This window comes from Haemaphysalis longicornis, unplaced genomic scaffold (genome assembly GCF_048455015.1).
Source record: "Haemaphysalis longicornis isolate Haplotype H1 unplaced genomic scaffold, Haemaphysalis longicornis Haplotype H1 scaffold_3, whole genome shotgun sequence".
NCBI lineage: Eukaryota > Metazoa > Arthropoda > Arachnida > Ixodida > Ixodidae > Haemaphysalis > Haemaphysalis longicornis.
In genome coordinates, this window is record NW_027526335.1 from 210,181,043 (window position 1) to 210,207,861 (window position 26,819).

General features: G+C 47.8%; 2 protein-coding genes and 1 pseudogene across 4 annotated transcripts in view; 2 read left to right on the forward strand and 1 right to left on the reverse strand.

Moving 5' to 3' along the window:
- Window positions 1-482: 482 nt before the first annotated feature.
- LOC144175942 (uncharacterized) overlaps window positions 483-26,819 on the forward strand; it is a 91,023-nt gene continuing 64,686 nt past the window's right edge. For 2 of the 3 annotated variants that reach the window (XM_077705013.1, XM_077705011.1), the window contains exons 1-2: window positions 483-638; window positions 9,729-9,967. The gene's annotated coding sequence lies outside the window, so the exon portion shown is untranslated. Of the gene's footprint in view, window positions 639-9,728; window positions 9,991-26,819 lie in introns of all 3 variants that reach the window. The other variant, XM_077705012.1, reaches the window with a different exon arrangement.
- On the reverse strand, window positions 23,556-24,806 carry LOC144175937 (uncharacterized; annotated as a pseudogene).
- On the forward strand, window positions 24,744-26,176 carry LOC144175938 (phosphatidylinositol 3,4,5-trisphosphate 3-phosphatase and dual-specificity protein phosphatase PTEN-like). The gene has a single exon (XM_077705008.1). It carries the CDS (start codon window positions 24,851-24,853, stop codon window positions 25,805-25,807), a length of 957 nt encoding a protein of 318 aa, XP_077561134.1. The 5' UTR covers window positions 24,744-24,850; the 3' UTR covers window positions 25,808-26,176.

The following is a 26,819-nucleotide window of genomic DNA, read 5'->3' on the forward strand; positions in this document are numbered from 1 at the left end:
TTTGCTGCGGTCTGGAAAGGCTGGCTGGGTCCCCACGCAATACATAATCGCAAGCAACTTTCTCACGTTTTCAGATAGTGCTTCTAACAATATGAACTTCGGTTTATCTACGTTGTCGGCCCGAGAAAATCGGAGCTTCGTCACGCTTTCGGATACACGACTCCATGTATGCGATACGGCAGCTGGCAGCAGCAGCAGCATCGCCGGCTGCTCCCGCAAGAACAAAAATTGCTTGTTTAGAAAAGTTTTAGCAGTTCAATGGTGCGTTATTTTGTACTGCAAATAAAAAAAATATGTATTTCGGACTACACTACACAAAGTAATGACAATTATTAATGTTATGACGTCATTATGACGTCACGCGTAGCAGCAGCCGTTGTCAGAGGGGCGTGGCTGGTGCCACGCGCGTGGCAGAAGACGCTGCCTTTTACAAATTATAAACACTTTGCGACTACAGCGCCAACAATGTGAAGCGGGACGAACTTTCAGCTTCTGGACTGGCTCACGTAACGTTTGTGTTCTCGGCGGGGCGTTATGTCTGTCCGCTGCAGGAAACATCGCATTTCGGCAGTGAAAGGAATTCCGACAGCAGCAAACAGCATCAGGAACGTGAAATGCAATGACGCACGGAAGGATTGGTACGTACGGACCATCGGACGGGCCTCTGTGTCGGTTGCAACCCATGTTGACGCTTATGCCCACCGCCGGGTAGCGAGGTAATGTTTTTTTTCTGAAAGATGCTACATATTGCGATGTCATCGCTTGGAAAATCGTCAGTGAGATGTTCTGACACGGAAAAAATGTACGGGCATGTTTTAGTCAAAGCAAACAACGTGGTGTCGGCAGTAGACCACCGCGTGCAAATGAACGAGAGCTGTCATTTTCTTTGTGTGTTTGTGGTTACTGCTGCTTGGAAGCGGCAAGCGGCCCTTTCGCGGCGCCAGGCGAACGGCGCATTCCAGTGGACAGCTGAGAATACTACTACGTGAGACGCAATAACGCAAGAATAATGGAGGGCGAAAATTGCAAAATTAACCAAAAAGGCAGTGTCTATTCTGCCGGCAACCGGGAGAATTTCTGAAATGAGTTTCTGCCGGCAGTCACCTCCTATTGGCTCTCCGAAGTCACGTGACAAAGTGCCGGGAGAATTCTTTTTTCATAATTATCCCGGCTGCCGTGAGAAATATATGACGCAGTTTTTCACGGCAGCCTGCCTGCCTATAGAACGCCGGTAATTTAATTACGCCGGCGGCACTTCTTCCCACTGAAATCGCGATTGCTCGATAGTCGCGCGCAAGCGCTTTCAGTAGTTGTAAAATTTCGTTGAATATTCGGGAAAATGTTTGGGATTCGTTGCTCCAGTAAGCGCCCATTCAACGTCGTCATGCGCAGTTATCTGTGTGTGTGTGTGTGGAGGGGGGGGGGGGGGGGGGGCGCTCGATCTTTGGGCAGAGCCCCGCAGAGGTGGCAGAATGAGCTGCCTGCACAGGCTGCTATCGTTTTCGGGTACACTTTCACGAGAGTAGAGTTGAATAGTTTGTGGCAGAATGAGCTGCCTACATACTTGGACGATCACTTTCGGGAATATTTACGCGAGGATACAGCCAACCACATTCGGCTGTCTACGAGCCATAAGGGTAATCGCTCATAGACGCCAAGACGCCAGCATTAACTTCAAACCGATTCAATAATTACCCCACTCATCGGCAAGCTGCAGTGTAAACTTTGAGCACCCTGAGCCCACCGTTAACAGGTCTGTATGTTAGCTAAAGCATACAACCGTGCCTACCATGTCGTTTCTTCGTCGTGTTTCTGTTAATGCCAGTAACGCGGCATTGGGAAGTAGTATTTACCCAACACGTTAGGCAACTTGAAGCATAGAATAATATACAAAGTAGCATTATTTCACTGCAGTGGACTTCATTAGAAAAACTATGAAGCTGCGTCAGCACTCGCATAAGCAACTTACAGAAAAAGCATGGAGCAAACTTTTTTATTGCACAGTCCCCTGCCCCCTCCCAAAAATCAACTCACTAATGAAGGGAATTAGCTCTTCCTTACAAAAAATACACTTTACAGAAAAAGCATTGAGCAAACTTTTCTATTGCACAGTCCAAAATAATTCTCCTGCACAGTCCTCGAAAAATAATTCAATAATGAAGGGAATTAGCACTTCCTTCAAAGAAAAACATATGTACACTCTACAACAGAGTGAATGATTAGCACTACTTTGTACGAGCAATGGCCGTGCATGGGCCACATTTCCAGAGCTTTGACTTGGGCTTCTTGGCCAACCCAACACATGGAAGATGGTGCCACAACAAACACCAGTCGCAAAGAATGGACTCATAGTCATCTAATTCTGTCTTGCACTGAGCACACTTCCAATCCTCTTCTTTTTTGATGTTAGTGACCATTACTACAGCTTCCCAAGCATCATCAGTGAAAAAGCGGCGCACAATGTTTATGTCCGCCATCTCATCACGAATGCCATCGTGCACTTACTTCCTCCGGCCTCGCTTCCACACACAGTCTTTATCAATTAACTTCCCTTTGATAGCTTCTGCTGCTGTCTTCGCCCCTACGAGCCAAGTTAGCACGGCTAGCTTTTTCTCGTTTACTGCCAGCTCAGAGAATGGCCTTTCACTTTCTGTTCGCTTCCGCTTTCGTGGGAGCCCAACGACAGTGAGCATATGCCCCTTTGGACGGCCACATCTCTTCATCGCAGTTGGCACTTTGATGTTTGCAACGTTGCTGGTTGTAGTGCAGGCTTGCGAGAGAGAATTTTCATCTCTGCAGGTTTCCACCTGTGCATTGCTGGGTGGGGTACTTGAGCACTCGGCAATGTCAATATTTTCTTCCGGGAGCTCCTCACAAGGTCCTTCCTCTTCAGCAGCTCTGCACAGTGCAAGCTCCTGCAAGTCTTCTGCACTTGTAGTCTCAGCCGCAACAACAGCTTTCAGGTGATGTGAGGGCCTGCGTGCGGAGATGTCCACCTCATGACCATTCTTCCACTGTTCGAGAATCGTCTCTAGAAGAGACAGCCTCTCTTTAAACGTGTTTGTGGAGCATTCTGATGCCATGCTTGCCAGCTTTGACGCAACACCAGCGGCTTTTTTGAACTTTTGGTGTGCCGACAATGTTTTTTCGTTGCTGCGAGTGCTGACTTGCACATCCACGTTGTCACCACACACATTGTCCTGCCTTAGCCGGCTGTTTGCTATATAGACATCCAAGAACCAGCGTTCAGCACACAGTTCCTTATCATACTTTGGCATGTTTGATGCCTCACGTAGGACAAAGATATGTTGACAAGGCAACAGCATGGCTTTTCGGAAAGAGCAAGAACAATCTGCAGTGGTCGCACTCGCCTTGCCATCAGCAATGGCACAGCTGATTTTGTGTTTAGCCGCCACTGATGCACAGAGCTCTTGGCTGACATAACGAAATGCATATGGCGTCAGCAGGCTTGTGTGCATCTTGGCTGCTTCATCACCATTTGGCACTACTGGGTTCTTTTGAAGCATAACTGCTGCTTTGTGTGCTTTTTCGTTGCGCTGTGTATTGACGATTGCAAAGAATCGCTCAACAAACAATTCAAGCGAACTGAAGCGTTCTACAAGCTGCTTTAACTTTGAGTTTAAGCACTCTGCACGGTTGTTAGTCGAGTTGAAAAAGTTACCACATGACCACTTAAGCCCCATTATCCATTCTGCATGAATGGTGTGCCAGTTTGTAGTAAAATAATCCACTACTCCTGGTGCCGCTGTTTTCTGGAGCAAGGCGAAGAGCTCATTGTAGGCATCTTCACTTTTTGCGTAGACCATCTGCTGCAAAATGTCTAATGCACTCTCCTGCTCACCCTTTGAAATTCCCAACTTCTGCATGCTTACTTCTCTACGGAAAGCTTGCAGAACATGGAAAGCACATATGTGAAGTGCCGATGATGGAAAAAGCTCTCTTATGACGGGTCTTTCCTTCACATCTTTGTCCGCCATGGTCACCCTCACAGAGTCCCATTTGGGGTTCAAATCTTTGAACACCTCAAAAAACCAGCGAAGAGTATGGGCATCTTCAGTTCCAAACAGCCCAACAGCGACAATCTCGCTCTCACCATTACCATTTTCAATGATGACCAGAAAGCACGACATTCTTGTCTCAAGCAACTTGTAGGTCGCGTCGATGAATATTACTTCGGGCCAGCAATGAAATGATTTCTTCATTTCTTCGTCTTGAAAGTAAACAGCTTGGAGGTCGCTGTTTTCATCAGTGAGCAAACGGACTGTTGCCTGATGCGTTTCTTTCAGCATGCGTACAACTTCAAGCAAGCTGTTCCTCGGTTTCAACAATTTTTCTTTCGCGGCGATATTTGAGAGATCCTTGAGAAGTACAGCACCGCCGCTCTCCTTTTCCATTTGCTCTCTCACCATCACCTTGTTGGCCTTCAACTTCAGCATTTCGCGAGCCTTAGCTTGAAGATCTGGTGCCAGTCTTCTCTGTTGTGGTAGGTGTCTGAAAAGTTCCTTGTCAACAGGGTGATTGTGCGTCAAGTCGAGAGACCTCACTTCCAGGAACTGCCCCTCCTTTTCAGCAGCAATGTAGACGTTGAAGCTGCAGTCTTGCTTGAACGTCCTAGGAAAAACGATGAAAAGAAAAACAAGGGTATGCATTAAAAGGACTAAGCTCAACTAGCAACTTATGGATGAGGAAGTTTTAACAGTGCTGCATAACTCAATCTCATCTATGGCAGTATGAATGTAGAACAAAAAAGCGGGACAATTGTTATTCTATTCAGGGTAACTATTAACCAGTAGTAGGGTGTCATGAATGCATTTTAAGCTAAACAAGGGCGCCCCCCAGCTATGAAAATTTGTTTATTTTGGTCTTCCGAGTGGATCGCTATATCTCATAGGCGCGAATTATAACCGCAAACTTTTGGAACGTGGCGCTATATCTCATAGGCGTGAATTATAACCGCAAACTTATCGAACGTGGCAATCACGATTAAGGCATAGGCGGGCAGCAAACACTTTTTTAACTACAGCTACCTGCGTGACGACACCGTGTCGTTCAGTATAGGAATTAGCGGATGCTTACATTTGCGCCCGATCTGCAGCTGCTGTATAATACCAAGACAGTTCAGGCATAGAACAAGCAAACAGCGCGCGATATACAAAATCCGTGTGTAAGTACTTACGATGATTTCCGTGCACCCTTGTTCGTGCTGACAAACTTCGCGCAGCCATGGATGCAACAGTACCGAATCTGGTAGTACTTTAGTCCTTCGCACATCTTGCTGGCAAGCTTTCCCACGCGGTTTTTCGCCGCCGCAATGGTTCTTGCATCCCTCTTCCATAACTGAACGCAGTTTTCTTCGCTGTACTGCGTGATCCGCGCTTCCAATTCATCAAAACTGCAGAAGTGATCTCCGACCGCAAGTCGCACTTTGCCGGTATCCGTCTCCTGCATTTGCGAAGCACTCGAGCTGTGGCGTCGCGTGCCCGTAATTGATAATTACGGGCAAACAAATACTGCCGCAAAGCAGCAAAACAGAGTTGTAGGGAACACGACGAAATAGCGGTTCACGCACGGGCAAGAATGACACTACGGGCCTTTTTCTCTCCGGCACTTTGTCACGTGACTTCCAAGAGCCAATAGGAAGCGACCGCCGGCAGAAACCCCTCTGAGAAATTCTCCCGGTTGCTGGCAGAACAGACACTGCCAACAAAAAATGCCGTCACCCTTTGTTCGTCGCTTGTGTTTTTGTGCGTGGGGCTTGCGATGCTATTATTTCCCACGTGCCGCGTGTTTTCAGCTGTTGTAGCCATACAGATATTTCATTCGTTTTGATAACGGCTGTAGTACATAGAAATGCATTAGAGGGAACACAAATCAGGGCTTTGCAACTGCAGAAGGCTATGGCTTACGGGCGGAATTTTTTTAGAACCACAATTACATATAATTTTTTAGAACCGGAATTACGTGCGGGATTTTGTAGGACCTGATACAAAAGTTCTTAGTCCTCGTTCTTAGCCGAGGACATTAGTTGTCAGTATAGGCAACATTGACGTTTTGTGCACCTTAATAGAACATCAAGAAATGTAACATTTTATGGCTGTGGAAGTTCGCAGATGTCAAGGGATACAAGTGCACGAAAATTGTGTTAAACTACTGGTAACACTGCCGTTCAATTTATGTAGCACTCGGAAACGAGGATTTTCGGTGTTTCGGCAGTCGTATGAATTACATGGGGAATTTTGAGCAACAAAAAAACTGTCGCATGGGGAATGGCAATTCCAAGGGTGTGGCTGTACGCACGGTGACGACTTTGCTATTTTCCGAAATTTGTGCGGTTTTTACGCATGCTGTGTTGACAACCACTTAAAACGTACCAATAAATACTGAGTATTAGTGAAATATCTTGAGTGATTGCCTTGAAAGAGTGAGTTCCCGAAATGCTTTATCTGCCCTGTGGCCAATGCGATAGTGAACTTGATTAAAACCCGCCTGTGAAAAAAAAAAATAAGGGAGAATTGAAACCCATAGCCCTTGAGCAGGTATACGCGGCTTGCACACATCACAATAGCCCTTTTATGTGAACCACCTCCATCCATTTCAGAGCACCCAAAGGTAGTAGCATCAGATAAGCGTGCAGGCTTTCGTCGGGCGTGTGGGTCACAAACATGGAAGCTGTCACTGCTAGCCATCTATGAGAAGCGGTACCCTAACGCCGTTATGGCAGACTGGCTCTTCTCTTGTAATAGATGCAGAAGAGTACGGCTATGCGTTCAGCCGCTGCTGGCAGCATACACGGTGTCATGTTCAATTATTCTAATTTCAAGGGAAGTAATGAAGTGCAGGCAGTATTGTAGTCAATTGATGGAAACAAGCTCGCTCACGGCTGTACTACTTGCCAAAGTGACTGAGGAGTTGTGCTGCGGAGCCTAAGGACGTGGGTTCGATTACCCACCGCCACAGCCGCTTTCTGATGGAGGCGCAAATAGAAAATACCTGTTTGTTCAAGATTTTGGCACATGCAAAAGATCCCCAAGTGGTCAAAATTAATCTGGAGCCCTCCACTAGGGCACGCCTCATTGCCTGTGTAGCGTCTGTGCATTAAACCTCATAATCTGCTATACTACTTGCCCTGCAATCTATCGTCTTTGTGGATAGTTTCATACCTGTGTTGCTGCTTTATCATATGTATTAGAAGTGGAAGTGAATTACTCAACTTTCTGAAGGATTGATACAGTGCTTTAATGGTGATTTGTTTTCAATTAGCACTAATCTTTTGGGCTTGCTGTACCCAGAGTGCCATCCTTATATTCTGGACATGTCTGGGATGAGTCCTGTGTTGACGTAAACAGCTTTAAGCCACAACAGAAAATGATGGAGGTATGATTGGAGATTTTGGGGGTGAAAACCGCAAGGTGGCAAGGAAGAAAGATGAGACAAATGGGGAATCTTTTTCTACAAGTTGAAGTATGATTACCCCTGTGTGGTCTAAAAAGTAGCCAAATAGACACCTGCATCATTAGGGCATAGGCTACAGCATGTGTACCATAAGTTACAATTATTTCGACTGCTACGGATGATGACTAGTGGTGCAGTTACTGACTTCAGAAATAGTGTGTGATATTTGTCCTGGCTGTATCAGCACCATCATGGTATGACCCGTTGACTTCAGTTTCGTGGCTGTAATTTTTCAGGAAATGTGTGTGTGATGCCTATTCGGGGCCCCTAAATTTCGTGAGCAGGATTTGAAGTTTGGGCCTTGAAACCTAACTTAGTGCAGTCCGAACCTTGTACCCAATTTCTGGCCATTCTGGTCCGCAGCTATTTTGCCAGTTGCCGCGATGAGAACCACGAGCAAGAAGCGCTCACGCGATATTGTGCTTGCAAGTCTTTTACAAATATTTGAGCAACATGTCAAACTGCCCGAGGCATTCTCCTGGGTGTAGGTGAGGGTTTTTACTGGAGCTTTTGCAGAACAACATAGTTTCTGTCCTGCCTCCTTTTGTTTTTCTGTCGCTACAAGCATCAAAGTACTTGTTGCTTCGGCCTGGGAACTTGTAGATAAAATGGCTCATCCCAAATAGCCTTTCCTCGCACTCCAAACATGCCAATGTGCCCCGATTTTCGGCTCGAGCCCTCAGATCACCCACCAGCTGTTCAATGAGGTTGTGGCGGTACTGCAGGTTTGCCTGCTCTTTTTCACCATAATTCTGCAGCTGTGCCTTTAAATAAAACTATGGACAATGGAAACCTCTAGATGCCAGAAAAAAAAAAAAATTTTGTCACCATTTCATTTTCTTTCGGCGAAAGGTACAGCTTGCAGAATAATGATCCGCTCAGTGCTGTCTCCACCGCCGTAGTGGTCTTCGTCACTCGCTTCTGTCGAACCGCTGTTGTCACTAACAATGGAGGCATGCAGTTCCCTTCTTCACTAGTCATCATCGCTATCACTAAGTGCACCCTAGTAAAACGCACGCGATGAGTAAGTGGCCATGTTTCTCAGCAGTGCTGAACATGCACACCCTAGTGCAAAAAGACAAACTTATCAGTTCACTTATCTTTCAATAGATGGCGGATCATATATACAAAGGATGCGGGGCCTATCGCAGTGAGGAAAAACCGCGAAATTTGACCTTCAACAATCATGTCGGGCCTGGCCTGACAACGGAATGCTACAGCAGTCTTGCATTGCTCGGCATGGCCCGACAACGGAGCGTGAAGGGTTAAATCATGGAGGACAGTGTAGTCGTACTGCAGACACTGTTTTAAAGCGATAGGAAGACTGCATTCAAAAGTAGCACTGCGGAACTGCAAATATCAAGTATCGGATTATCCCTTGAACTTCGCAAGGGGCGTTACTTATGCTTCTGGAGTGTTGGTGACAGGGGGGTAAACAAAAACAAAAGGGCCAGGGGTGAATGCGTGCTTTAATTGGGGGGGGGGGGGGGGGGGGTTCTGTTATTTTCTAGCTGCCTTTTCTTTTTTTAACCTTTCTTGCCCCCAGTGCCTGAAAGAATGGGCTCATAACTGCTGAAGAAGCTGCATTTTTGCCCCCATGACAGGTGTGAGAGTAAGAAAAAAACACGAGAGCATCTCGTGGGCTGGAAGCCCTTTTCGATTACCTTCAGGGGGACATGTTCGCCACTGCACCAAGCAGTTGGAAACTGCCATGGTATTAAGAACTTTTGTGCCAAAGAATTAGTAAAATTCTTTACCCCACAAAATGTGTTCCATAATTGTGATGCTCATTACTGTAAGGTTAGCTCTCTAATGGACTCTAAAGGTTAGATTCTTGCGGCAAGTCAACACTTCCTATGGACATTTAAATCAAATCGGGCAAGGTAAAGCCCCTCTAACACAGATAACCAGCGGATGGCTTTTCATAAGCATGGTAATGCTTCCATTGTTAGTACAGCGTCAGCAGTAGGTGTTTGCAAAAGCTCCTTCAGCAATTTGTGCTGAAGACCTTGTAAACAACGAGGTTGTTGAAAGAATGCATGTTCGATTCCCGGCCGCGGCGGCCGCTTTTCTGATGGAGGCGAAAAGCAAAAACGCCCGTGTGTACGAGATTTCGGCGCACGATAAAGATCCCCAGGTGGTCAAAATTAATCCGGAGCCCTCCACTACGGCGCGCCTCATCGCCTGCGTTGCGTTGGCGCGTTAAACCCCACAATCAATCGAAAGAATGCATGTGCCGCCACCTGTTCTTCCAGGCCAGACCATTTGCAGCCAGCATGTCCTGGATTTACAGTGGAGAACCATGGTGCTCCGGCCAGGAGCGGCTGAGGACAGAGTCTCTTTCGGGGGACACCCGTTCCTCGTGGTTACTGTCTAAGGCGCGTTTCGTCGTGGCGACCACATCCTAGATCCAGCCCACCCTTGGGACAGATGTGGGCCTGGGCATGTCTACAAGGGCTGCCTAAAACAGAGCAGAAAAGCATTGGGGAAACAGGTGAGACCAAGGGATAAAGTAAGGTAAGCTTCTTTTTTTTTTTCATTCTCTTGCCTGCCTAAACTGTGCCCAAACTCTCCAGTGAGTGAATTGTCAAACTCATGTGAGCAAGTGAGAGGGGTTCTTGTATAGGACACCAGATGGACGCAACAATGGTGTTGGGTCCACGGAGCAAGATATAAAGAGGAGCGCCGACTGTGTCCCAGAAAAATTCTTTTGCCGGGCCGGTAATGTCCACGCGCCGCCGGCCGCCAAGCTTTCCCTTTGCTCTCTTCCTCCTTCGTTTGCCCTCTCATCGCTGTGCTTCTGTACATGGCTTTTCCCTTCTTCGCTCTCCCCAGAGGCATGGTTTCTTTCGCAACGACGCCTGTCGTATGCCAGTCCTACTATGCAGGAGGAATGCCTTCACGTGCGGAATTTAAACACCCGTGCGCAGCCGGAATAGACGGCGCAGATAATCGCACGCCACCACATACATGGCGATCGCTTATTCCCTATTTGGGGGGCGTTTATTCTGACATTATGAAGACCCGCTAAAAATATTGTACTAACCCAGCAGATGTAAGACGCAACTGAACGACGACGACTTTAGAATCACCAAAGAATGAGCAAGACTAATATGAAACGCCACAACATGCAGTCTAGCGTGATTCTGCTTACGACAAGCTGATGCAGCGCAAAAATTACCCTCTGTTCTTGGCCCGCTCTCCGGCCGCCTGCTTAATTATTTATGCTTCTTCTGCGAACGAACAATGCTTACAAGGGTCGCCCGGAGTCTCCATCGGCAAACGGCAATGAGACACACATTTCTGTGCCAATGACTGAATTGGACGGCTGCCCTGTTTTATTAAGTGTACAAAAACACTGTCATCTTGATAAGGCACCCAAGAATATCAAACATTGTAACCATACCGCAACTTACCGCCCGATGTTCACTGTCGCTCTACGGTCGTGTTATCTCGTCGATAACGCCGTGGATTCCAAATGAAATGCTGCGTTTTGTATGGCTGCAATTTTCGGCCTACAAGGGTTCCCGGCGTTTTTTTTTTTTTTTTTTTCTTTAACACTGACCAGCAAAACATCTGGCTCGTCAAACTTTTTCTTTTAGCGAGTCATCACCACAGAGATATAGGGTCCGGACGAATTCAAATATCGTGAAATGAAGGCTTGTGAAAAGACCGCACTGTCAGGACCTCGATCTTGAGCAGATTGCTACGTCGCGGGCAGTCGCGGGTGATGTTATCGCGTTTGTTATTTTCTGATGAGCGTGTGAGTGGCGGTCCGTGTTCTAGGCACACTGTTTTGGACGTAAGTTGGAGAATGGCGAGAAAGCTGAGGCAACTTTTATAATCGCTAGTGATCAGAACCAGTTGCACCTTTCGCCTTTTGTAAAACCTGTTAAAACACACCCGCATGGTGTTCACAAATTTACAAAACGGAGTCACATTTTCGGCAAGCACTGCGCAAAAGGTAGTGTTTGTATAGCAGCCATATGTCTATATGTGCGCTCTACATTTTGTTTTCCCGCCATGCAAACCAGTCCTTAACGTATCTTTGCCGTGCCGTACGACCACTCAATTCCTTCGGGTTCCGGTTACCCAGAAGGTGCTGTCAAACAATCAAGCCGTGCGAAGGAGGAGCGCAATGAACGCGAAGCGGCGCCAACGCAGGCCCAAAGCACTCCGTGCACAAAACTACCGTCGCCGAAGCAGACGACACAAGCCGGCGGAATGCGTTCCGCCAACGCGCCCGCCGGCGCACGGGGAACGCCGGCCGCTTGACCATTCGCTGCGCCATCTACATTGTGCTCCGCGAGTGGTGGACATTAAGAGTCCGCAGGAGAGAGCGAAGTCGGTGCTCCTGTTTATCTTGCTCCGTGGTTGGGTCCATTCATTGCACCTGCGTACAGGCTGCCTTGTTGATTTCTGGTGGACAGGAAAAGTTTATGTTCTCTGATGGGATTGGTATCGGTGTTTCTTACCTTTGTTGCTTCACTTTTAAAGCTTTAAATGTGGCTATATTTTGCAGTTGGGCAGTGCTGCGCGCATTGCTATGTCCCGACTATAAATGGCAAACATCATGCCTTGGTAGCATTTCAGATGAAGCAGAGATGTTAGCTAGCGTAATGTGCGTGCTTTGTAATGGTTACAAATGATGCTAAAAATATCGCCGATCAAGAGTGGTATGTGTTAAACATAAGAAGACCACAAGTGGTTCTTTTATGAGCCAAATCCACCTTGTTTTGTGGTGGGCGTTTGCTCGATGCACACCAAGCTTTTCCACCTCGTTTCTGCCTTTCTCTGTGTCTACATTGCGTGTTGCGTAGCGGCCTGTATGGCGATCTGCTTCTGCCGCCTTCAAAAGCGGCACCGCGGTGAGGAAAAGTGGTGTGCCCCGCCGCAGTTGGCGCAGTGCTTGGTGCGCTCCATGCATGAGCGGGACTCGTGTTTCCTACCGCAGTTCTTGCGTTGCGGGCTATTCTGGCAGACGGTCGGGAGATGATTGTATCTTCCGCAGTTTTCGCATGGAAGTAGGGAAAACTGCAGCAAATTATTCAGGACAAGCTGACAGTTAGAATGCTGGGTGGAAAACCCTTCCCCCTGCACCTTGACGATCACAGCTTCTGAGCTGCACTCAAGCAGCCCTGCCGTAGCTCCCGTTGTCCATCGACCGTGTTGGAAGGCCCAGGAGGTCTTCTGTATGCACATCCGGTATGGCACAAGCCTATATACGTAGCTTCGTGATGCATCAATTTGGAGGAAGAAGTGTGCAGGGGTCCTGAGGACGTCGTCATGACCACTGCCCCTCCGGAAGGAGCTTGGCACTCGAGACTCTCTTGGCCCAATAGGCCGTCGCCTCGGCACCCCACCCCCCTGAAAGATGTTTCAGGTCTGCCATAGTGAGGGAGTTGTAGTCCCTGGGCAGGTGCTCCTTCAGCACCTCAAGGGATTTCTGTATCTCCCGGTCTGTGATGGTAACCGCATCCCGACTGCTGCACAATCACAGAAAAAAAGAAAACAAAGTTGCAATCAAAGAAAACAGTTGCAAGCAGGAACCAGAATATTAAAATAAATGAATAACTTCTGAAGAGATGTAGATGGGAGTTGTTTCATTAACGGGCGACAAGAGGCGAAATGCACTGACACAAAGGCTGAATCAGCTGAAGGGCTGTCCAATTTTTGCAGCCTGCCCTTTCCAACCTCTTTGCATGCATCCGAGCATACCAAAATTCTATCATTTAATTTAACCCTTTATGGGACGCAATGAGAAGAAGCATGATCAATCCATTTTGTCTGTACAAAACTGATGGTTACTACATCACTATGTCACAGAAAATTTTAGTTTCGTTAGCACCAGGGTGTCGAACCGGAACCGAACCGAACCGAAAACCGGAACCGAACCGGTATTTTTTCCGGAACTGAACCCGAACCCGAACCGTTATTTTTTGAGCACGCTGAACCCGAACCGGAACTGAACCGGAAAAAGAAATAACGGTTACCGGTTCATGCCGAAACGGTTCGACCCTCTGTTGTTGATATTGCACAGTCAATGCAATTCAGGCCTTTTTTTCTTTCCCGTACCATCAACTTCGTACTTGCTCGCGCACTTTCCCCTCCAGACAATTGAACACTATCACGCTTTATGTAACAACAGGGGAAATGAATGAGCACCAATGTAGCATTGGTCTGTTGCTGCTGGAGGCGCGAGCGTAGTGCAAGCTGACCAAACGAAATGTCATTCTCGGCAGCTTGCAGGTGATATAAAACGACTTTGCCCTTCCCTAGCTGCGACTTCATTGGAGAAATCAGGCTGCAGGAGTGCTCCACTGCGCAACAGCGAAAGCTCACACCCGATGTGTACAAACTATTTGCATTTCATAATTTGTTGAAAGGGTCCGACACCTGCAAATTATTAATACTTGACAAGTGTGACCGCAGGAGCTGCTCAGTGGCTAAGCTGTTTGCTAAGCCGTTTGCCCAACTCGCTACATTGCTTCTACTGCTACTCGTTCCGGAGGGGAGTACTGCTGTGGACGAATTAAAGAGCGTCTACCCAAAAAGTCCCATCTCATGCTCCACGTGTCAAATTTCCCTTTCATTTTGTAACCGCATTACCTGTTATAAGATTCCGCAATGTAGCACACGGAACGATGGTAGGGGTTCAGGCGGTACGATGACATACTGATTGTAATGCACACTTTCGGTATCGCAAAAGGAATTGCAGTGGTCAGAGCAATAACGCAGTGACTGAGCGTAACTAAAGCTTACTTTTAACAAAAGTGTGGCTAACACATTCGATAAGGTGACAGCTAACAAATTATTCAGGGTTACCAAATAATATAATTCATTGGTAGTATTTATGTGCCTGTTGTAGAATTTTTCTGTTTTGTTACAAATATAAAAAATGTGCGCCATTGTTATTAAGCGCTGGTATTTGAACACGCCCGTACGCAGGACTAAATTTAAGGCCTCAAGGTTAGCGTGATGGGCGATTGCATAGCGACAATTGCGATTTCAACAAAAAAGGAAAAGGACAGAAAATATATCCCACCATCATATCTCTTGGCGTTGGCTTTATGAATAGTTGCTAGGACAACAGAAAGTCTGAGCGATAAAGAAGGTGGTAAATCGTCGCCACTTCATGTGTTTTTCTAATATCTCCTAATTGTTTAAAGTTTCCTTTGCAATTGCGCCACTGCCCTTGGGGAGCAGCACCATTTTGAATGTCAGTTTGTGTTTTGATTTGACGGTCGTTTTAAACTAGTAAATGTTTTTTTTTCTAATTTTAGTGATAATTCAACTAATCGAACCGGTTCGCGAACCGGTTCAAGCTCCCGAACCGGTTCGCGAACCGGTTCGGTACGTGATTTTGTTGAACCGGAACTGAACCGGAACAAAATTATTTCACCCGAACCCGAACCGTAACCGAACCGGTATTTTTTTCGGTTCGACACCCTGGTTAGCACAAAGGGCGACATAAAAAAAGTGGGACGCATATGTCCCGCTGGCTGTTTAGACAACCAAAGAATGTGGGACAATATGGTCCCAGCGGCCACATTCGACGGGCTGTTGGCAATAAAAAAAAACGGGGGGTTCCAAATTTATTCAAAATTGCACTCTTGCAAACAGCTACGTCAGGTTGTATAAGATCATCACTTTTAGTTATGAAAAGGCAAGAAACATGTAGCACACAATGGCACGTTGCAGACTTTGCATACAAGTGTCGTCCGAATTTCCTACGCCTTGGTAGAACACCACCTGCACCGTTTACACCCGGTTGTCTTCACAGGGCGGTGTTCACCTTTGCGAAATCTGATTTCTCCGGGAACACCCACCATCTTCTGTCCAGGCTGACGTCCACGCTTTGTGGGCTAACGTACGGGATAGCAGAGGGCCCCGGCTTGCTTCGCTAGAGAAAGTGCTACGCGCCGTACAATAGCCCCTGCGGAATCCGAAGACTCGCACGGGTCCGGGTACTCACATGCGGTAGACAGGCTCCGGCAATCCAAAGTGAGGCTTTATTGCCTGGCAGATACAGGGCATATACCAGACAACACGACTATCGCTTGTGGGGAGACAGTGGCTCCGTTCGCTCGTTCAAGCCGCGGGACTCAGACCTCGATGTCCGTCGTCACGGCCGTGGGAGCAGGGGAGGCATCCCGTGTGACAGATCTGGGCAGAGTCTCTCAGAAGAGTCCCCGCGGCGAGGGAGACGGCGACGAACCGGTCCTCCTTTTCCCTCGCCCTCCACACACGCTCGCGGCGAGCCGGTTCGGCGCGTCGTGTGGGGTCATGAAGAGGACCCGGCTTACGTGACGCGCCGGCTACCCAAAATGGCGACTACCAGCTCGCCCAAAACCTGTGCGGACAAGGCATAGAAACACTAGGATCCCCACAACCTCCTCCTCAAGACCAACCCGGCCGACGGGCAACCCCCAAAAAATAAAGTTGTACGCGGGCGCTTCCTCTGACCTGGTTTAATGAGATTCGATTAGGTAGTCTCTGTCGGCGCTGTTGCCACCCGAACTCGATGTAGCGCCCTCCGCCGCCTCCATGCCCTCCGGGGTCACCGCTGCGGCCGCCTCCAAGGTTGCGCAGAGGGCCGGAGGCAAAGGCACCTCCTCAAACAGCACCGCCTCGGCCACCCTGGACGTGGTACGCCGGACCTCCGCCGTGATGGCTGTGGTGAAAGACAGGTCAGTCACCAGGGCCTCCTCCACGGGGTTGATCAGGCTCGGCAGGGCAGCCCTCGCGACCGTGGTCCAAGTGGAATTTTGATTTTTCATGGCTCTCGGTGATGCGCAGCCCGCCACAGCCTGCGCAGTACTGCGCCCTCGGAGACGGGGCCAGGGATGCGCCGCCCGCCGCCGCCATCACGGACACTGTCCGCCCCTCGAACATGCCGAGGGAGTGGGACTGCTGTATCTGCGGCTGCCGCTGCCGCTTTCATGAGTGGGTCGAGAAGAAACTCATTGGTGGCTCTTTGCCCCCCTGGTATGTCCATGTGGTCACCATCCTGGTTTCCGGCTTTGGCGCAGGTAGCATAAATACCGCCGGAGTGCCAGGCTGGGTAGAGGGCCGGGCTGGGAGTCGCCCGGAACGCAGGCCGGTCTTGAGGGCTTACTGGACGACGAGACCGGGCGCCGCTTCTTGTGACGGCCGGTCCGGGTGAGCAGGTGGTTGAGGGGGAGCCATGCCATAGAACTTGAAGCGTGGAAGACCAAATGGCTGACCTAGCCCGCGTTCCCGCCTTAAGTTAACCTCAGAGGAAGGGCCTCGCACTAAAACGGGCGTACGCTATTTACAATTTATTTTCCGGCACACTTGTTTGATGGCGGCGGTGAGTGGCTCCGGTTGGGCACCCCCACAGGGGGTGGTCTACCTTGGCTTCTTCCCGGGAAGGTGCCACGCCCGCCATGGTTGACTCTGCCCTGCAAAAAAGTAGAAAACCCAAAGAGAACACACAAAAAACAACACAAACAAAATACATGCAAGAAAGGCACAAGACAGCAACAGTGGAGTGGTGGTCTGGGGTTGGCCGACAACGTGATTGGCAAGCGGCCTAGACTGGATGAGCCCTCTTTCTTCCACGAACCTGGCCTCTCGGGGCCGGAAGGTAATGTAGATATACTAAAAACAGGTCCGGAACAGAATAAGGCACAATTAGGAAGCCCCAACATATATGGGTGAACGACGTGAGCAAGGATGATGTAATTATTGTAAGATAGGATAGATACAGAGAGAGCAAGGGGAGCAACAAAATAATAATAAAGAACTAACAGAGGGATAGAGATTGTTAGTAAAAAAAGGTTAGAAAATAGGAGGTTGTTGCTCTAAAATATTGTAAAAGGCCCAATACGACTGGCCACAAAAGGTGGCTGCACACAGCTCGTGATTTTAAAATCATGAAAAAAGGATAGTGATGAGAGAAGCGTCGAGGCAGATTTACACGTACATTCGCTCATTATATCCCCGCACCCATTCTCGCGTGATCCAACCACACACTGCATTCGTACACTCATTCATACTCCCAAACACCAGAATTCCAATCATACATGCTTCATTCATACTTGCCACATTCCCTCATGAATCATTCGTCATGTAACCATTCATTGATGCGATGATTAAAAGCGTAAAAGGGCTAAAAGCGCTGCCACAAAAGGGTGGTGTTATTAAAATAATGAAACACGGGTGTTTGATTTGGAAAAGAAAGAAGCATTCATGCCTTCCCGAGGAATTTTGCCAAGGAATGCCCCTTACCTAGGCGGTAATCAATTTTGAGAAATGGTTTAGGCAGGTCAGGCTGCCAAACATACTCCGGGCTGCAATCCTATTTTGCGGTGGGAATGGTGGTTGTGCGCATTATTTTTTCATCATACTCAAACATCTTGGAGTGGTCTTGCTTTGGCTTCCACCGTGGGTCTAAAGTGGGCGCCATGGCTGCCAAGAGCTTCTGGTTGGCCCCTTCGTGCTTTTTCATTTGCCTGCTGTACTGGCATGCCATGCAGTGCAGGATCGACTTTTCGCACCCATACTCTGTGAAAGTAGACTGATAAAATAAACATCAAGCAAGCGCAAAAAATTGAAATTCAATCGAAAGTTGATTCCTTTGGAAGGGACTGAAATCCTTGCTCAAATCTGAAACATGGCGGGCATATAGTCTCTAGGCTAGGACTTTTTTTCCCGCTTAAGTTGCACCTTCACAGTCCTTGTGCAGGGGGAGGCTCTCCTGTACAGGCACACTTCACCAGGTTGCAGTGATGGCACCGAGCCTCAGCAGTCAGCTTGGCAGACACCTGCATAGTCTCTCAATCCTCTTAGGTTATGGGTGATAACAAAAGCCATGATCATTACTACGGCCGCTGCCTTTGTTGTGTATCCTGGAAGAGTATTCTCACCCAAGTGGGTGAAATCCGATGCTATAAGCTCGGTTTCGTCCAGTACTGAACTTCGCAGCCCATGAGGCAGATGCTTCACCACTTTCGTCTTAGTCTCTCTCATCCAAGTCGCCTAGGCTGGGGTAGAGGTTCATCGGTTCGCAAAGGTGTTCTTCACCTTGCATGTAGTCAAGTTCAACAGCAGTAGACGATGACTCTGCGGTATTACATTGCGCGAGCACGGGCACTGCATCGGAGTGTTGCGTTGAATTACTGCTGGTGTCCACCAGAGATTCTGCAGAGGTCATCAGGGTGCGATCACGTTCGTGCTTTTGCCCGTATGCAGTAGTCTGTGGAACAACAGATTCCCCCTTGTCAAGGTACTGCTTGCGCCGCTTCTTGGCTGCAGTGACATCCATGTTCTTGAAATAAAAATGCACATATAAGCGAAGGGGTTGCAAAGTGCACAACTGCACACGGGCCCACGCAAAAGTGCCCCTGTTGTTCCATGTGTTCCATTAATGCAGATTTTTGTCATTGCCAAGGTGGTTGAGTAGCTCTCTCTGTGGTTCAGTCATGATGACAAGCATAATATCCTTCTCCCCAAAAATTTCACCTTCTGGCTGGTTGAGCACATGACGGTCATCTGGCAGTGCTTGGTTCTTGAAGAAGAGAACTGGGTCATTTTCTCTACCCAGAGCATGACACTGGGGTACTCATCAGTATGTAGCCGCTCACTACTTTTCATGTTGTAGTCTGTGGTGACGTTGTAAAGGTCTTGCCTCGTTAAGGGGTGGATCCGTTTCGCAGTGCCATCAAGGTTTTCTCGGACACCATCAAGAATTGCCTGCAAGGTGACACCTTTCTGTAGGGAAGTGTTGCTGATGCAGCCTTCAATGTTGATGTTTTATGGCAGGATCCATCGTGGATGGCAGCCTCTTCAAGCCGAGCTGGTTGCCACAGCCCTAGACTCCCTGACCACCATTCCGATGTAAGGCTGGTTTCATATGCCACTTTGTGAGGAGTGAAAAAAAATAAGCTGATACAATTAAGCCTCAAGGTGGCTTTCTTTCTTTCAAGGTGGCTTTCTTCAGTCGAGGTTGACTGCCGCACTACATCTGCATATTTACTAACTTCATCCAGTTCCTGTAGAATTTGAAGGCAAGTTGTCCTTCAGAATTAGCGGGAAATAGAAAAGGGGCCAGGTCCTCATTTTGAAGACCTTCAGCAATTCACTTCAGGTAGACCCCGTGCAAGCCGCAATATTTCCCAAGGTGGCTGCAGTGAAACCAGCTGAGCACTTATTCTGCTCTTGTACGCTGCAAAGAAAAAGGTTGCACCTATTAGACCGAAGCGAAATCATCATCGTGGACTTGACCAAGCCAAAACAGTATGCATGTAATCAATAACGCAGTGAGGGAAGAAGCAGAATAATGTGAGCATGGTCAGAATACTTACAGCTTTCAAGCCATAGCTGACATTCCTGGGTTGAATTTTGGGTTTGTGGCTGCAGTTTAAGAAGGAATCTTCTTAAACGCAGCTCCTGCATAGTACTAAAATGTTAACAATTCACAGTAAAAAATACCCACATGCGCATACATATCCCGCACAAAAAAGATAAGAAACAAGTTCACTGCCATTACTTTACAGCTTCAGTAGCTGCACCTGTAACACAGGCGCTTCATTCAGTACAGCTTCTACATCCCGCATTGTAACCACTGCCGCTTCTCCTGCATGTTTTCCGAGTACAAACGTTCTCGAGTGGGAAACACCGTCTCTTTTTACAGTAAAAAATTCTGCTATTTCTACGGTCACATCCCCTGTGCTGGAGTCCAGTAAGGAAGACTTAAAATATCCTCACTGGGCATCTCGCATCTCGTGAAATGTCCAGTGCTTGGGCAATGCCGCTCCTCTTGCACCTGTCACAGCAGCTCTGTCCCTTGTCGCCGGCTTGTCAACATCGGGCTCGTCCACGACTTCAGCCTCGTCTGCAGACGTCAGTCAGGCCTTTTTTTTATCAGATCTTCTTGAGATTTCCTCTTCCTTTCGTTTCTTTTAGGAGGCAAGCGTTGCTTAAATATTGAGCAACGTTCAGTAGAATCGTTGAAACAGCGTCCGGTGCGAGAGTCCGGGTCCCGCGCCCAATGCGCACCTCCGTGCCGTTAATATATGATAAACATAGTCCTTAACAATGAAACGTTTTTCAAAGTAACTTTCAAACAGTGCAATATACGGCGTACTGAGCAATACGGACGTATTGTGTGAGCTGAATGAATCAGTGCACATTGTACAGAAGGACAGTTTCATTATCAAGTTCCTTTGAAATTGCCTTTTCGACGAAGAACTGAAAAAGTTCCTCGGGATAGGAAACCTGATTGCCGGGGGAGTTTTTTGCACACAAAATGTGGATTGCAATGTGCAGAATTAGGAAGGGATCATAAGACTCCACTGTAGGGATTCCTTTAGCAGACAAGGGAAAGAATAGAGCAAAAACAGCCGGGCTTCTGTTGCCTTCCACTCTCCCATCTTTCAGCGTCCGAAGCTTCCTGCTAAAATCGGAAGGTGTATGCGGCTGCAGCAAGGTAATACTTTCGTTGATCACCCCAGTTGGTATCTGATCGCGGGGCAGTGTACGGCCCCCTTGCCCAGTAGTTAATCTTTCCAACGATGCTGTGCAGTACCACGTGCATGTAGTCAATGGGAAACTGCGTTACCATTCCCTATCAAAGCTGCTGCATTAAAGAAACACCAGTGTGGTGTTTGCCTTGTAGTTGTGCACTGAACGAAGCGTCAGTCCGAAGAGGTGCATTTCGCGCAGGAAATGTCGTTCAGCATATTTTGGGTGCACTTGTCACACCCATAGTATAAAGTGTGAGCCTTTGCGCACTGCACGAACACCCTTGCAGGGAGATCAAACACTAGGGCTCGTATTGGCACTTGCCTCTGCTTCCCAAGCCCTCCAACACTGTCACGTTGAGTTCATCTGTTTCTTTTGTAAACTCATTGAGGTAGTCTTCAGGTTGGCAGGCTTTTTTTTGCTGAAAATTCTACTGGAAAATGGTTCTCGTACTTTTGTTTCTTCAACCATTGCCAGTTTTGGCCACAGGTAGTGGCTAGTGTTGTTGAAAAGTGGCAGCCCATCTATGTTCAAAGTTAAGTGAAGACTGAGTTTCAGCTGCTTGCAAACCCAAGCACAGGCACTTGGCACATCATGCCTTCAGTCCAAGGTGTACATATTTTTCATTTGAAAGGTGCTGAATAAGAAATTTTCATGTTGTTGCTAAGAGCGTCCTGGTGTCACAAGGGAGGTCTGGTCACACCTCAGGAAGGACCTTAAGAAAACCGTTCAAGGTGGCGTGGTAAATGTGTGAGCCAGCCCAATCACATCGCTTGTCTAATGGGGTCGTATCTGTATCGTATCTTGGGCACCCAGCTCTAATGTGCCGCGCACGCGCAGTTTCTCTGGCAGCAAGCGCACGTGTCGAAGATTGCCACTCCAACAGCATATCTGTTAGAAGGTGAAAGACACACCCTCTTCCAAATACTATATATGCAGTATGTGTGTAATGAACGTGCTTCTTTTCCCCCACTGCACCGGCATGGCATGTTTGGCGTTATGCACAAAACGATACAGTATCTGAATCAGCAGATGAAATATATTTTTTGAATGTGTCATCGCCCTCAGAAGTGTGTCCATGCCATTCATCTGGGCAATCATGTTCACACAGAACCCATGGTGATGAATAATACAGACGGCCTCCTGGCACCTGTGGTGTGTGGAGTCACCATAGAGTGAAAAGTATGCTTGTACCCGAGGTAGGGGCCTTGAATATCTATCTGACTTGCGGCGCTAGCTTTAGCCCACTGAAGATCTTGCTGCCTTGCATTGCGATTAGTGCCAGCTCGCAACATTCTAGCTGGCATATTCTTGGATCTTATGAATGCGTGATACCGCACACTCGTATAGCATCCTCACCGACCTCAAGTCCTAAGGCATGTTAACATGATCAACGAGCTTGCCAGTTACATGTCTGAGGGAGCCTTTCACGTGGTAGTTTCAACTGAATTCTCTAGGGTACATGTGCAGGAAAATTGTGTGCCTCAAGGTAAAGCAGATTTTTCCGTGCACTGTGCGACACCTCCAGTGTCGCACAGATGGCTAGACAGCACCTCCAGTCTGGCCCACCTGGAAGAATCGGCAGTCACCTTTTCTTGTCCTCCCCTTCATCTTTCACTTTCCTATTGTCTTTCTAACAACTTCCCTGTCGTCTCGTTCCTTCGTTTGTTTCTTTTGTTTCCCCGTTCGCTAGGGTTAACTTGTGTGCTCAGATGAAAAAATGCTAACTCGTTTCAAGTGGTCCCAGCTCAACTGGTTTATTAGCCAAATCCCAGTGGCGACCAATAGCAACTGGTTCCAGTTGGGACCAGTTGCTATTGGTCCAAGTTAGAATGAATTGCTGTTGGTTCCACTTGGGTACCAGCAGCAACTTATTCCAGCAGCTGGTGGTCTTAAGTACGAGTATTAAAGCCACTACTGGTTCCACTAGCTAAGAGCTGCACTAAAGCCGGTCAGTTCGTTTTTACACACATTTATTGCATCTACAACCGGTCACCTCCTCGAACAGATCAGGGCTTGCTGGATCTTTCTGATGATGTAAGCAGTCATTGCGCCCTGTTACGAGACTTAGAGAGGTATGGTGGGGTAAATGATACATGTTAAATTTAACGTTATATTTCCGAAACGCTTGCAGATATCCGCATCAAATTTGTTGTGCGCAGACAAGATGCCATTGGGTAAAACATGAAGCACTTTGTCTGGGTCTAGATTGTGTATCTTTCTTGTGGCCCACTCCCAAAATTTGAGGTGTGTTTGTTCATTGAATGTACCTTTTCTCTGGAACAAAAAAGAGGAATGTGATGATATTGCGCTGTGTTATTCTAAATAACCATTGGTTTTATCTAAACTAAAGACATTTGATACCTTATTGGAGTATGGGCGCAAAAAAATAATGTCACGTCATGCACACAGCTGTAAGAGGGTGCCTTGAGGTATAACTTTTTTTGCAGTAGTAATATTTATGTTAACGTAAGTGTTTTAGTTCAGAATATTTATGATTAGCTGTAGAACATGTGTGCAAAGTTTCACTGTAATCAAATCAATACTTTCCGAGAAAAGGTACATTGAAGTTGAAGAAGTTATAAACAACTTAATTTGAGAAAAACGAAGTTTTATGTTTGCGTATTGCTCAAGTATGCTTAAAATGAACCAGGAGAATACATTTCGCTGCTGGCTTTTTTAGAGGTGTTTCTGAAACCCTTCTTGGTGTTCCTTTTCACCCGTCGTCTTTCTTTGCTTTCGACGGAGCCATAGAATTCTGCCCGGTCAACACGCTCTTTATCCATCCTGTTGAAGGCAATGTCACAAAACGCACCTGGAACAATTGCAAGGGCTTCCAGAACTGCTTTCCGTGCAGAATTGCCATCATTGTAGAATGCTACAGCATCATTAGTAGCTGTTTTCACCGTGTCAGCGCTGACAAATCTCTTGGGGCAGCGGCACCAGATGAGTTGGTTCAGTGACTTATTAGTGTTCTGGGTTCTTCCATGGAGGCATTTCCTCAGAAGAGCTTGATCTGACAATGCCTTGAACACTGGCTTGAGGACATCCATCACTGCCTCAGGAATGTTGTGTTTGTGGGAGTAGGTTTCGCTTCCCTCAACAAGGCTGCGATTATACCCACACCATGAGGATGGTTCTTTTGGGCAGAGTCCGTTGCTGGGGCTTGGCATCTGTTGATAACTTGTGAAAGTATATTGCCCACACAGCTTGTCTTATGTTATCTAAACTATCTACATTTTCCCGGATAGCTTTGCCATAGTAAACCTGAAGGGAGTCGATGTCCTTTTCTGAGAGGCGTCCTTTCCCTGAAAGTGGCAGACCATCGGCGAGCTTTTTCCCCTTCCATTTTTTTTTTATGTTCTTGAGCCTCGTGCCCATTCGCTTCTGCACGTGTCCCACACATTCATGCTTTTCTATGGCCTTCTTGTAGGGCTGTGAGTCTCTGACAGAAATGTATGCCTTAGTGTCTCCATCACTAGTGTAACTTGTGTACATTAGCTGGTACGTTTCAACAGAGCGTCCAAAAATTTTTACAGCTCCAGCACATTCCATTCCACCAGATGGCCCATCGTAGGTAACTTTACATTCACTCATGTTGTCATCTGTGTGAAGGTTGCGAGCACAGATGTGGCAAAACTTGGATTCTACTTCAAAGTCCAACACCTTTCCTGTGTCAGCCGATATTGCTGCTACGACACCATGTAGTGAAGAATAACCACGCTTCATCCATGTTCCATCCACTGTGACCGCAGTTTCCAGGTCTCCATCAGAGTAGAAGGCCTCTTTCTTCAGTTCTTCGGCAGCTTTTGCCATACTATTTCTCACTGTGGTCGTAGATGCGTCAAGAAGCCTTGCGCTGAGGGTACTGCACCTATGTTGGTCTAGGATGACCATGACTGCGCGCTTAAAACAGGTTGTGAGCAAGAATAAGAAGCACTATCAAGATGAAGATTTTGACCTGGATTTGTCCTACATCAACGAGAAGATCATTTCCATGGGATTTCCAGCGGAGAAACTGGAAGGGGTCTTTCGGAACCATATGGACGATGTCCAGAAGTTCCTTGAAAAGAAGCACAAAGGCCATTACAAGATATACAACCTGTGCTCTGAACGGCAGTACGATGCCAAGAAGTTCGAGAACCGGGTGGCGTACTACCCTTTCAAGGACCACAACCCTCCCGAGATCGACCTCATCAAGCCCTTTTGTGAAGACGTGGAGCGGTGGCTGAACAGCCACCCAGACAATGTAGCGGTCATCCACTGCAAAGCGGGCAAGGGTCGGACGGGGGTGATGGTGTGCTCCTACCTTGTGCACTGCAAGATGTTCGGCACTGCCAGGGAGGCCCTGTCTTACTACAGTGACCTCAAGGGGGTGACTATCCCCAGCCAGCGACGGTACGTGGAGTACTATGCCAAGCTGGTCAGTACACACGTGGAGTATAACCCGGAGACGCTGGTGCTCCACTCGCTCTCTCTCGAACCTGTGCCTACCTTCAATGGAGGAACCTGTTCGCCCTTCTTCCTGCTGTGGAAGAGTGACTCCAGCAGCATGGAGAAGCTGTACGCGTCCACCGTACTGGAGGTGCGCAAGGGCAGCGGGGCGCCGCTGTGCTTCCACCTGACACGGGCAGGGCCCCTCAGGGGCGACATCAAGGTCGAGGTCTACAACAAACCCAAGATGATGAAGAAGGAGAAGATGTTCCAGTTCTGGTTCAACACCTTCTTTGTTCCTCCGAGCTGCAGCGGCAGTGTTGGCGGGGGCAGCAGCGCTGGCAGCGGCGTCGGGCGGGGCTATGCACATCCAAACGGTGTGGCTGGGGGTGCTGGGGCCGCAGCCACATAATCCATCATTCACAATGGTGGTGATGAGGATTTGAGGACATTAGTTCTGTACAAGGAGGACCTCAACAAAGCATACAAGGACACAGCTCACAGTAAATTTAGCAAAGACTTCAAGGTGTCACTTCACTTTGCTCCCATGAGTCACTTGTGCCCTTGGCCTGGCGACGACCCCAGCAGCGACATCGAGGGCACCGAAAGTGATACTACGGACGACGATGACTGGGACACGCAGGAGGCCCCCACATCTAGGGCAACCGGTCTCCCCCACCTTTTGCTCTTCTGCCCCCTGCTTTTTTCATTGTGCCACCAGAGGCATATTCCTCCACCTGTCACTACCCACACCATTAGTACGTCACTCTCTCTCTCTCTCTCTCTCATGCACACACACGCACACACACACACAGACACTCGACACACACTCCTGCGTGCATCTGTAATGCGTTGTATCTTTTTTGTGTGCGTGCGTACTCGTATGTAAAGTCAGTGGTGTGCTCAGCTGTGTGGCATGGTTTTGTGTTTATTCAAACTGTTTGTGGACGCCCCTTTTGCCCTTTGTGAGATGAAATGTATGTTTTGCTGCGTGCGAGGTTGAGAAGAAAGAAAGCTTGTTCTGTGCCGTCCGTTCCGGTGATTAGCTACTGACTGGTGATAGATTCCATGAGCAGGTTGGGAGGCAGAGCGCGCACTGACGCGGATCTGTGTGGCAAGAAAAGGTGCCGCTGCCTCGTGTCCAAGCAGTGCCGCTCGAAGTAGCTGAAACTTTTGCAGTGACGTAAAATGTTTTGAGAACTTTTGTGATTGCGCATAACCTTCTATTTTTTTTCTGTCTTTTTTGTATTATTATTAAAGATGCTTGACTTTTGATTGTATTATTTCAGACAAGTGCTAGGTGTATATTTAGTGTTTAATGACGCGAAAAAAGTGGTAACTGAGAAGGCAAGTGGTCCATAAATGTTGAGTACCTGGCAATGCTCCTAGCATCACTATGGGCGTAGTTCTGAGTGATACCACGA

Coding starts and splice junctions, on each gene's coding strand:
- LOC144175938 (XM_077705008.1), top strand. CDS start 24,851: ATGACCATGACTGCGCGCTTAAAACAGGTTGTGAGCAAGAATAAGAAG.